Source organism: Brienomyrus brachyistius, chromosome 24 (genome assembly GCF_023856365.1).
Source record: "Brienomyrus brachyistius isolate T26 chromosome 24, BBRACH_0.4, whole genome shotgun sequence".
Classification (NCBI taxonomy): Eukaryota; Metazoa; Chordata; class Actinopteri; order Osteoglossiformes; family Mormyridae; genus Brienomyrus; species Brienomyrus brachyistius.
In genome coordinates this window covers 1,289,920-1,302,126 of record NC_064556.1, presented here as the reverse complement: position 1 = coordinate 1,302,126, position 12,207 = coordinate 1,289,920, and the positions used below count along the sequence as shown (strand labels likewise).

Here is a 12,207-nt window from a genome sequence, read left to right as displayed (position 1 = left end):
TACTTTAAGGTAAAGACGTGTTGTCTATAGTAAGGAGAGCTGTTCAACGTGTAAAGTGTGAATAGTGAATCGTGATTAAAATCGTGTGTTAATGATTTAAGCGTGTTAACGATCTAAATTTCACTGCAGGCTTTTTACATGAACAAATATAATGTCGAATGTGCGCTATGACAGAATTATGTGGCGCTGGGAGTTTGTCTCTTCTCTCTCACTGTTGGTACACGAGCCAGATGTGGGTTTTGCTCCGCCCCTAATATCAGAGGCATCGGGTGCATCATCACCAATCCCATGATTCATTGCGGCACAAGTACATCCTTAGAAGGCAAGTTAGAAACGTTCTTGCTGAGAGTGAAAGTGCAGTCTTTGTATTCTTGGTATTCAGATTCCCCCATAAGTATGGAAGTCTAGATGCCATCTTGCTGTTCTGCTTATTGCCACTATGCGTCAGCAGCGCCGCCATCTTGGAGTGATACTGAAGATGTAAACAAGCAACATGCCAGGCATATTTTGGCCATAACTTCCTTAATAATAAGCATATTTTCTGATGTAATACCTCACATGGTACCACAAACCTTTTCTAACAAAGCAAGATGCTATTAAACATTGAATTGATTAGCAATAAAAACTACCTTTTAACAGCAATAAAATTAGTGGATCTCAAAAGGCTAAAACTCAATATAGTTCAAGACAAATATTACCTGGGCAGTTTCTTTTAATGCTGGTTGTCTTTGAAACATTAGACATCAGCTGTTATTTTTTGTAGTTATGAATAGTGTCAAGTGAAGCATATTTTAAATAACATGTTAAGTTTGTTGAATGACAACAATTAAGCATAAATATCATTACCTTCATAACCTCATGGCTATAATTCATTTGTAACATCCAGCACTCAAACACATGCACTTCAGTCCTGATACTTTCTTTGTTATCATCCCTACTGCAGTGTGCAGTACTGGAATAATCAGGACATCATTCGTAGTTATTGCTGTACAAAAAGTCAGTACATCAGACTGTTTGAAATACATTTTAAACCACAAACCCTGGATAGACGGGCTCAGTGAATGAGGAGGTGAATCTGTACAGGAGATGTTAAGAAGTTTTTACAATGACAGAATCAGACATTACACATACACCCAGAAGACTGAGGACAGGAGAGACGATGGTCTCTAACAGCTAGGACGTCTGTCTGTGTGTCTTATAAGGTTTGTTTCAGAGAAGAAATGAAGAACGTTAGAGGCTGCAGATTAATCTGTTTCAGAAAGTGGATAACAGCTTGCATGCGGAGCGACGGACATCAGGCAACATTTCACAAGCATCCTAAACCATCCCAAAGTACCACAGATAGAGGGTGAAAATGATAAACAGGCTGAGTGATTCTTAATTTTTTTTTCAGTTAATAAGCTAACATTAGCTTATTATCATCAAGTATTGGTTGATGCCGTTTGCAATAAAGTTAGCTGGCTAACAGATATAACAGTAAACAGGCAGCTGTATCATGAAGCAGTATTTCTTGTTCAGCCAGATAACTGGTCGGATTTAAGGTAATCTGGGCTAAATGACCTTCTTACACTTATATTTAGTCCAGACTACCTTAAATCTGACAAGCTATCCAGCTAAGCAAGAAATCCTGCTCTGTGAAACAGATTGCGCTTCCCGTCTGTCAGTGTCGCTGATATGTGCTCGTGCATAAGGCACCGAGTGCCAGAGGGGCACCAAGACAGTCTAATGATCGTGATAATAATCATAATAAATCACAATGATAAAGTATTTACATTTAAGGTGGCACTGGTTCATGGCTCCGGTAAGCCTCTCTTTCTCATTTTGCCTCACATATTTATCCAAGTCTCTGGGTTTTTTTCAGCAACATTTAACGTGTGATGCTCATGTTTTAGGATCTGGGGGATGAAAGACCAATACAGCAGTTTAAGGCTCATTTACTCGGCTTTGAACCCAAGGTTACCGACTCTCACACATCTGGCCTGACACTCACACTTCCTGACTGTCCGACTCACCCAAGAAATCTTAGGGAAAATCTATATTATTCTATTATAATCTTATAATTAGCTACATCAAAAGTGTTGGCGTAGCTTGGAAACCATACAGACTATTTAGGAGGTAATAAAAGTGTTACATACATGTAAATGCGTGTGCAGACTTGTCTCGAATTGAAAATGTCAGACCAGCCAGCTGACCAAAGCTGGCAGCCCTGTGAACCTCTGACTTTTATGTAAATAAGCGGGAAACCTTTTCCTGCCACTGAATTAGCTTTTCATTCAGGCCACACACTGGTTTGTGTTCAATTTGCTAGAAGAAAAGTAAAGATAGGGGCGGCATGGTGGTGCAGTGGTTAGCACTGTTGCCTCACACCTCTGGGACCCGGGTTTGAGTCTCTGCCTGGGTCACATGTGTGTGGAGTTTGCATGTTCTCCCCATGTCGTCGTGGGGTTTCCTCCGGGTATTCCGGTTTCCCCCCACAGTCCAAAAACATGCTGAGCCTAATTGGACTTGCTAAATTGCCCGTTGGAATGCATGTGAGAGTGCATGGTGTGTGAGTGTGCCCTGTGATGGGCTGGCCCCCCATCCTGGGTTGTTCCCTGCCTCGTGCCCATTGCTTCCGGGATAGGCTCCGGACCCAGTAGGAGAAGCGGTTTGGAAAATGGATGGATGGATGGATTTTAATCGATTTAATCAATTAGTTGTTGCAGCCCTGGAAAAATTTATCATAATACATCTGACTAAACACGGTCAATTTAAGACTATTGTTCAATGCATATTGATCTGGTTTGGCCGTCAAATCCAAACCAGTTTTTAATTTTGCCCCCCGTGAGTGAGTTTGACACCCCTAGCGTATGCTCTGCCTAAGCTCGAATCACCAGCGCACAAGTATAAGTGCTCACTACGGCGTAAGGTCTGCAAGTGCTCGGCACAGCAGCACAGAATTAGAGTAAAGTCACTCTTAAAAGTCACATTTGTTAAGTTTGGTATGAATGTTGTAGGAATTAATAAGAATTTTTTAAAACCAAGTATTTGCAGGATGTAAGGCAAGGATATAATTGTTAATGCAAACACTTCCATAAACTGGAATAAAATAAGATACGAAAATAGAAACTACAATTAAACAAGAACTATAAATGTAAAGTGATTCTGAAACAAGCTGAAATTCAATAAAATCAAACATATAATTCTTTGTTACCTTTTTAAATAGTACTAACCTAAAGTAATGATGTGATTATCTCTGGGGCTCTTGTGAAATGCACTCGAACTGAAATAGCCAAAAACACTCAATCATGACATTTTGTAGGAGCTAGAAAAGTCCATCTGTCCTTCCAACTATGGGCAGGTATTCAAAAGTGACTATTCAAAGTGACTTAAAGGTCACTTTGATTTAAATGATTCCTCACTTTGGTATCGTAAAAACTCCCAATAAAATATGTTTGTACTGCGACACCATATACCTCTCTATGTCCTTACATCAGAATTATTATCAGCTTGATTTTTAATTTTGTTAATTAGACGTAAATCTACTTAGTTCATGTATTGTTTAAGCTTCAGTAATGATAGTTAGAATCATTTAAATCAAAGTGACCTTTACTGTCATCTCACCGTATACCAGCATGCAGAGACGACAGGCCGGAGCTCAGGATCCACAGTGTACACACAGTGTGAATATAACAAGGACAGGGCAGTGTACGGGTAGGAGGAAAGGCCCCAGTACAGTTAACTAATACTACTAATGTAGTATTATGCTGTTACTTAAGTATTTATTAACCACAAACTAAGTCTTAGTGACCAGCTTGATTTTGTCCGTAAATATGGCCGCTGCACACGCTGCATCTACCCGCTGTTGTCGTGGATTTTTAAAGGTCGCTGGCAGGAAACGGCAACAACACGTTCATCTCAAACGGGAAAGGGCTGAACTTCAGCGGCGCCATGTCTGTTACTGCATAATATATGGATGATTTATGGCTGATAAAATACTTGGTCTTTTATTATGAAAGAACGCAAATGGCTGCCAACTACAAAATGGCATAAAAAGAAGCGCCCCGTTAAAACTGAGTATTCATGGCATTTTATGACCATCCATCCATTTTCCAAACCGCTTATCCTACCGGGTCGCGGGGGGTCCGCAGCTTATCCCAGAGGCAATGGGCACGAGGCAGGGAACAACCCAGGATGGGGGGGCCAGCCCATCGCAGGGCACACTCACACACCATTCACTCACACATGCACTCCTACGGGCAATTTAGGAAGTCCAATTAGCCTCAGCATGTTTTTGGACTGTGGGGGGAAACCGGAGTACCCAGAGGAAACCCCACGACGACATGGGGAGAACATGCAAACTCTGCACACATATGACCCAGGCGGAGACTCCAACCCGGGTCCCAGAGGTGTGAGGCAACAGTGCTAACCACTGCACCACCATGCCGCCCCACTGCATTTATTATTAAATTCAATTTATTTACTATTTATTTACTGAATACAGAAAAGAATGGACATGCTTGCTAAAGGCTGGGTATAAGCTGTGATTAAGGATCAAGACAAAGTCCATTAATTAACCACTGCACCACCATGCCACCCCTAAGTATAGATCCGCTTCCTGATAATTTAATTCTGAACCTCTTATATTTAGTAATATGTGATTTGTCTCCACCTAGTGGCCTCCCTGAAAAGTACACATTGTCTCCGGAAGGACCGCCTGTTCTGTGAACTAACGTGTGAAGTGGATGTAAGAAATATGGCAGCAGCTTGATAGAGAGACATTATAACTGACTACAGTCACTGTATAGAATGTTAATCTGCAATAGATAATGAATCCAATGGCGGATTGTTAATGGATGTCTGTGTATATTCTTACACGTCCATTATTAATAATAATGCATGTAGATAAAATTAGTGGATTTTGCCAGTCAGGGGTGGGAGGGGGCAGGGGCGCTGTAAAGGGGGGGTAAACGATGACGATTCTCGGGGTCCATGACTGAGAGGGGGCCCAGAAAAGCCCCCAATAAACTGTGTTGGGGGCCCTGTCAAGATTCTTTTCATGGGGCCCAAAATCCTTAGCAGCGCCCCTGGGAGGGGGCAATAGATTCAGTATCAATTTCTCTGGATCAGGTACGTGGAGGGTGGGTGACCAAACCTTCCACAGTGGGGTGGGGGGGCGTAGCCAAACGTTTTAGAGTGGGGGGGGGGGGGGTAAGGGTGCCTGAGCACCTGCCCCTTCTGTTCCTTTGAGGGCATAACCAGACCTTATACAGCGGGGTGGGGGCATAGCCAGACCTTATACAGCGGGGGTGGGGGCGTAGCCAGACCTTCTACAGCGGGTCGGGGGCGTAGCCAGACCTTCTACAGCGGGGGTGGGGGCGTAGCCAGACCTTCTACAGCGGGGTGGGGGCGTAGCCAGACCTTGTGCAGTGGGTCGGGGGCGTAGCCAAACCTTCTACAGTGGGGTGGGGGCGTAGGCAGACCTTATACAGTGGGGTGGGGGTGTAGCCAGACCTTATACAGTGGGGTGGGGGCGTAGCCAGACCTTCTACAGTGGGGTGGGGGCATAGCCAAACCTTCTACAGTGGGGGGGGGGGGGGGGGGATGTGGCCAGACCTTTTACAGTGGTGGTGGGGGGGGCGGTAAAGGTGCCTAGGCACTTGCCCCCTATGTCCAACCGGGGTATAATCAGACATCAAACTTTTTACAGTGGAGGGGGGGGGGGCGTAATTATGTAATAAATTAATCTTTATTATTTAATCACATAAATTAATATTTTTGTTTATTTTAATCCACTGAACCAGAGCAGTAACAGGATATTATTACATTTTCTAATGTTTTTGGTTTCTGTTATGCCTCTAGTTAAATGGTTATTATTTACACTGATTTACTCATTGTATTAGTAATAAAGTGAATTTATTTAATTTAATCCCCCAGACTGTGGTTTCATTACGTTACTCAGTCATGCTTTGGGTGACGCTGAAGCAGGACATTAATAGGACAGAACAGAAAGCCTTTATTGTCATTGTACAGGGAGGAAATACAGTAAATAGGCGTAAATATATAAAATGTACATATACAGGGGAGGAGGAAAGCCCCCCCCAATCAGGATTACATTTAATTACATTTTAGTCAGAGAGAAAAACTTATTTTTGTCAAACATACATTTCAGAGTAAAAAGGATTATAAAGGTTAAAAAGCAGAGATTTTACCTTTTTGCCAGGAGAACCAGCAACAGGTCACAGTAACACTGAGGAGTTTATATTAACCCAAAATCCTGGATAGAGGGACTCAGTGAATGAGGAGGTGAATCTGTACAGGGGGGTCAGTCCATCAGAGGAGACTCTGTAGAAGGACAGAGCACCAGCCCCCCAGTCCAGATACACTCCTACTCTGCGGGAGCCTGAGGGCCGTATGGGTATGAAAGTCTGTTTATTATTGTGCCAGACAGAGTAACTGTCAGGTTTACACCACAGACTCCATGCCTTGTCATTGAATCCAAGCCAACAGTCACACTCTTCTTTCCTCCTGATCCCTTTATAAGTGACTCCTATCAGGGCTCCATCTCCATCCCACTCAGCCTCCCAGTAACAGCGGCCAGTCAGACTCTCTCTGCACAGAACTTGGGGGCAGCGATCAAATCTCTCTGGATGATCAGGATATGGCTGCTTTGACCCCCCCCATGTCACCTTCCTGTCCCCCCCTGACAGAGACAGGCGTCTGTGTGCTGTGTTGGGGTCCAGCGTCAGCTGGCAGGAGTCTGTAGGCAGGAGGAAGAATTATTAATACCATCAGGCCGCCTGTACCTCATGTTTCTGTACAATATAAAAACAGCGCAGCTTCCCCGAACGAAGCGGGAACCGAAGTTTATGAAATAGCTCAGGAAATGTCGGACGGCGCGCGACGCCGGCGGGAAGAGCCGCCAAAAAGCGGCGCGAGCTAAACTAACAGCATAATTATGGGCGAATAAAATAACAAAGCGGCGAGATTCATCAGAAATATTCAGCACAAGTATATTTACCACAAAACGGCACCAGATATTAATACTAAAAGTCAGTGTATTTACTTTAAAGACGATCTTCCTTCTAACCGCTAAAGCCGGGACACAGCGGCCGCATTGCTGCTCTGTCTTTCTACAGTGAGTTTACCTTTGAAAATGGACATCAAATATCAGCAATATTATTATATATTTAAAGTGATATTTAATAAAAGTTTGGACCTGGATTCTGATACAAACGCCTACAAAGACGATTCCGGGGACGGTTGCGCTGCATGAGGATCCAGTTTTTGCGGCGATTGTCTGACACGGTCTTTAGTCACAGCGAAGCCGGTCTGAATGCATTTCACACGCGTCGGCTTATTTCCGGGAATCATGCGTATGGCGTTTAATTAGTGCCAAAACTCGCGCGCGTATGTGCTCGCGAGCTGAAAACCCATCCTCTCCACGCGCTCGCGCTCGTTGGACCCTATGTACGCGCTCGCGTCTGCACAGCACTCGCTCGCTCCACAGGATGAATGTTGACACTTTGGAGACGGGAACAGTGGCTAATGTCTCCGTTCCTTTGATTGGTTTTTTGAATATTGACTACGATTGGCTATTTGCTTTGGTAGAAGATGAAGGTATCCGGTCAGTGACACATAATCAAGCAATTCTGCTACGGTACATTTGTAATTAATAACAGTAATTAATAACTGTTAGACAGAAAGTGATCATGAAAATCCAAGGGGTGTACATTATCCCCCAGAGTCCACTGATGAAAGCACACTCCATAGGCTGTCCCATTTTGTTTGAGCTATTGCCCCAGTGGCATGTGATATGGATACAATGTATTAATTAATAATTGTTACAGAGAAAGTTATTCTGAAAATGTAAGGGGGGTGCATTGTCCCCCAAGTTCCCCTGATCAATGCACACTTCATAGGACATGTCTGTCTCATTTGGTTTTAGAGCTATTAACCTCTTAGTGTGTTGCCCCATTGCACTTTAAGTGGATGCAATATAATAATTAATAACTATTACAGACAAAAATAATCTGAAAATCAAAGGGGTGTGCATTGTTCCCTGTAGTCCACTGATCAAAGCACACTTCACTAGATGTGCCCGTCTTGTCTAGTTTTAAAGTTATTAACCCATTCATGTACCATCCCATTGCACATTATACGTGTTACGTGCCGTAAGTACTTTGGGTTGTACAGGACACTTCAGTCTTCTGCCCCATGCTCCACTCGCTCCACTCACCTGCTGCAGCATCAGCCCGCCTCCCGATTAGAGTTGTGACGTTCGCGAACGAATCGATTCTTTTGAACGGCTCATAAACATGAACGATGGGAGCCGAGTCGCGGCTGGGGGGGAGCCGTTCTTTCTGTCGTTCTTTTTTTCCTATGCGTGTTTCACACAGATGCACACAAATTAGCTCCTCGGCGAGACAGAACAGTTATAGAGGGAGGGGCGCACCCAGCGCAGGGGTGCTCCTGCCTAACAGCATGATGATAGTTGTGCACGCATCCTTCACGTGAGTGCTCCAGTGGAAATAAACCCTGCGTGCCTCTGTCATTGAGTAGGAGCGGAGCCATTACTTGTGCACGCTGCCGTGATAACAATGTTCTTGTGTGGAAGTGTTTGTAGTAAAAGCTGTTTTACACAGAAATTCATTGCAGCCGGCTTTGTTTTTGATGTTTATTTGTGAGTAGGTATTGTATGAATAACATAAGTCAACTTAGCTTTACGCATACACACACTTAAGGTAAATCCAAAATAGTGATGTCACTGTCTAAGCAGAGGGATGTTGTGCAACCCTATGGAATATAGTCCACACGTGACAAATGAGGTAATAATCAATATTTCTGAATAATTCAAACTCAGATATTGGTGTGTGATATCTGAGTTTTAATTATTTGACTACAAATCTCAACTCATCATTCCTCCCAGTGATTATTTCCAGGATAAACTGAGATGCCCCCAAGCTGGCTTCTTAAAACTGACTAAATATTTTAAAAGAGCCAAAAGAGCCGTTCTATTGAACGGCTCTTTGAAAGGAACGGATCGCCAAGATCCGGATCCCCTCAAAGAGCCATAAATCCCATCACTACTCCCGATTCCCTGCCATGCCTCTTGCGCCCTCTGACCCCGTGTTCCGGTCGACGAGGATAAAGCCTGCTGCTCGCATCTACCTCGAGCTCTTGCTGTGTTGGTTTGCTTTTATTATGATTGACTTTTCTGTATGACTATTTGGTTTACTGCTTCGCCCCTTTTTGTACCTTTCCCTGTTGTTTGTCTTCTAGTTTTAAATTCTTTCTTGGCTCCTGACTACTCTCGTTACCTCGCCCCTTCGGTTACCGTGTTTCGGCCTGCGTGTTTTCTGTACATGTCTGTTAGGTGCGTAAAGAGTGACTGCCTTTTTGTTTATGCGTACGTGGTGTTTACTGTGGTTTTGGTTAGGGACTTAGATACAGTCTTTGTCATTTCGTTTTCTCTTGTTTTCATTACCTTTAGAGTTAGCTTAGTTTGGGACGTGTCTGTTAGCTGTTTTGGTTGTTGTTTTAGGTTGGGTCACTCCCGAAGTTTGTTGCATCTCGTGTTTGTAAACGTGTATGAATAAATTAAAAAAATACAAAAAAGATGTTTCCTTTTCCCATCCCTTGGTTGTCTCGTCTTCCCCTCTCATTTTCCCTTACCTTTCCATCGGTCCTCAACCCTAGACTGGGATTCGTATCATATGGATACATTCGGATATTCAAAAATTTATTAGAAATCGTACGTAAAGCAGTATGGAAAACAAAGGGGTGTGCAACAGTCGCCATGAGCCCAAAACGCTAAACCACCGTATCATTACAGTTGAATGAACATATAATATTAGCTATTAACACGATTTTGCACAAATCACGAAATGGTTTGGAGCGCAAAAATATTCGGTGTGAATCGATGTCTGTGTACTAAACATCACGATTCTGTCATTAAAACGCCCCACACCATACTTCCGTTAAAAGTTATTAAAGCCATAAAATCGAATATGAGGACCGCGGTCACTGACCTTCATCTTCTACCAAAGCAAATAGCCAATCGTAGTCAATATTATAAAAAAAGGAACAGAGACATTAGCCACTGTTCCCGCCTCCAAAGTGTCAAAATTCATCCTGTGGAGCGGGGTTTCAGCTCGCGAGCGCACACGCGTGCGTGGTTTTTATGCGCTCTAGTTTTGGCACTAATTAAACGCCATACATGCCGTACAGTATACACTGATCCTGGAGAAACACTGCAATGTCAAGCGGGGCGGAATAGAGGTGCCGCGCAAAGTCGGAAAACTAATGATAATACCATCTACAAACCATCAACAAAAGCGGATTAAACTACACAGATCGTACATCATGAACAACAGAAAAGATATCTCACTAATTGGGAAAAACAGAACTGATTGTTTTTCAGATGAATGCAATACGCTCCCGTAGAGAACCGCGTACTGCGCAGTGTGGTGCAGCTGCTGCGAGGAGTGAGCCCCGCATCTTGCGCAGGCACGTGGCCGCTCTCATCCGTTAACATGGGTGTCGAAAAGAAATTATATTTTCTGCAGCACATCCAGTGTGTCCCGGGCGCAAATTTCTTTTAGCACTGTGGTTCAGGAAACCTTATTAATATTCATAAGCGAAGCCCTACATGACCGACTGGTTCATTAATATTTATGAGAGGAGCACTACCTGATTGGTCAGTTAACAGCGACAATGCGCTGCCTGTTTTTTCTAAGGGAGGGCTGCCCAAATCCAGTCCTGGGGGCCGGAGCCCAATGTAGCTTAGTTATTTCCCTGTTCCACCATAAAGGATTCAGCTCAAGAGCTGTGTGGTAATTAGCACAAGGAGTTGAATCAGGTGTGTTAAATGATGGGAAACCCAAAAATGGGCAGGGCTCTGGCCCCCCAGGGCTGGAGTTGGGCACCTCTGGTCTAAGGCATTCACTGGCCAATCAGCAATACTCTCTCATGAATATTAAGGATTGTTCCACCCTCTAAAAATGTAAATTCGCATCTCAAACTGGAGGAGAGAGTCATTGCCTATGGGTGCCGTCTTAGGACAATACTAACGAATCTCACACAGCAAACACACACACTCACGGCATGTGCAAAAAGAACAAATGCAAAGGATACGTTTTTGTGAAATTAAAAATGTACAACAACATCAGAATATATTTGAACAATATTACGCTCCCACACAAACACAAATATGAAAGGAGCAGTTATAAAGTATTTGTAAAAAACATTTTTTTTACGTAAAAATGAATTAATAGTGTTTTTGGTGATGATTTTGATGTTTTGTTTCTCATTTGGATGTTTGTCTAAAATGACACAGAAACTCAAACATCCATCTACACACAGTGCAGAAAACACACTCATCACAACAACTGTGTGACTACAACCATAACACTCATCACAACAACTGTGTGAATACAACCATAACACTCATCACAACAACTGTGTGAATACAACCATAACATAGTATTAATGGTATTATTAATAAAACATGCAAACACACTTACATTTCTGAAAGCCTGGTCTGGTCCTGCACTCTCCACCGTGATCCACACTACAGGAGAAGCAGAATGACATAGTACTGCTGTATCCATTTATTTATTGGTGCCTCTTCTTCACATACATGCATAAGTATCTGTAGCGTGTCAGACACACACTCTGTACTCACTTCAGCTTCTCCAGTTTACAGCTGGGATCCTCCAGTACAGCAGAGAGCAGCCTCACTCCTGAGTCTCCTGGGTGATTGTAGCTCAGGTCCAGCTCTCTCAGGTGTGAGGGGTTTGACCTCAGAGCTGAAGCCAGGGAAGAACAGCCTTCTTCTGTGACTCTACAGCCTGATAGCCTGCAGAGAGACAGACAAAAACTCTCAGATAAATAAGATCACCTCACCTATACAAGTATTACTTTCAAGTAAATGTGAGTATTTTCATACAATGTGAGTCATTTCAACATTTACAGTTAAAAGTGTGGAATACTATGTAACATTGACCTCAGTGTCCCCAGTTTAGGATACAATACCCAGTAAAACTGATCTCCAGTTTACAGTGTGGAATATCCAGTAATACAGAGCTCAGTATGTCCAGTTTTCAGTGGGAATACACAGTAATACTTACCTCGGTATCTCCAGTTTACAGTGTGGAATACCCAGTAATACTGACCTCAGTATGTCCAGTTTACAGTGGGAATACTCAGTAATACTTACCTCAGTAT

General features: G+C 43.2%; 1 protein-coding gene across 2 annotated transcripts in view; it reads right to left on the bottom strand.

The window, feature by feature from the left end:
* LOC125719995 (NACHT, LRR and PYD domains-containing protein 12-like) overlaps positions 1 to 12,207 on the bottom strand; it is a 263,868-nt gene that overhangs the window by 166,108 nt on the left and 85,553 nt on the right. The window contains exons 17-19 of one of the 2 annotated variants that reach the window (XM_048994928.1): positions 11,666 to 11,839; positions 11,505 to 11,551; positions 5,976 to 6,739 (exon numbers count right to left, since the gene is read on the bottom strand). The exons of the other annotated variant lie outside the window; for it this stretch is intronic. Coding sequence (XP_048850885.1) covers positions 6,219 to 6,739; positions 11,505 to 11,551; positions 11,666 to 11,839 — 742 coding nt within the window. The 3' untranslated portion in view covers positions 5,976 to 6,218. Of the gene's footprint in view, positions 1 to 5,975; positions 6,740 to 11,504; positions 11,552 to 11,665; positions 11,840 to 12,207 lie in introns of those variants that run through there. 2 annotated transcript variants of the gene reach the window in all.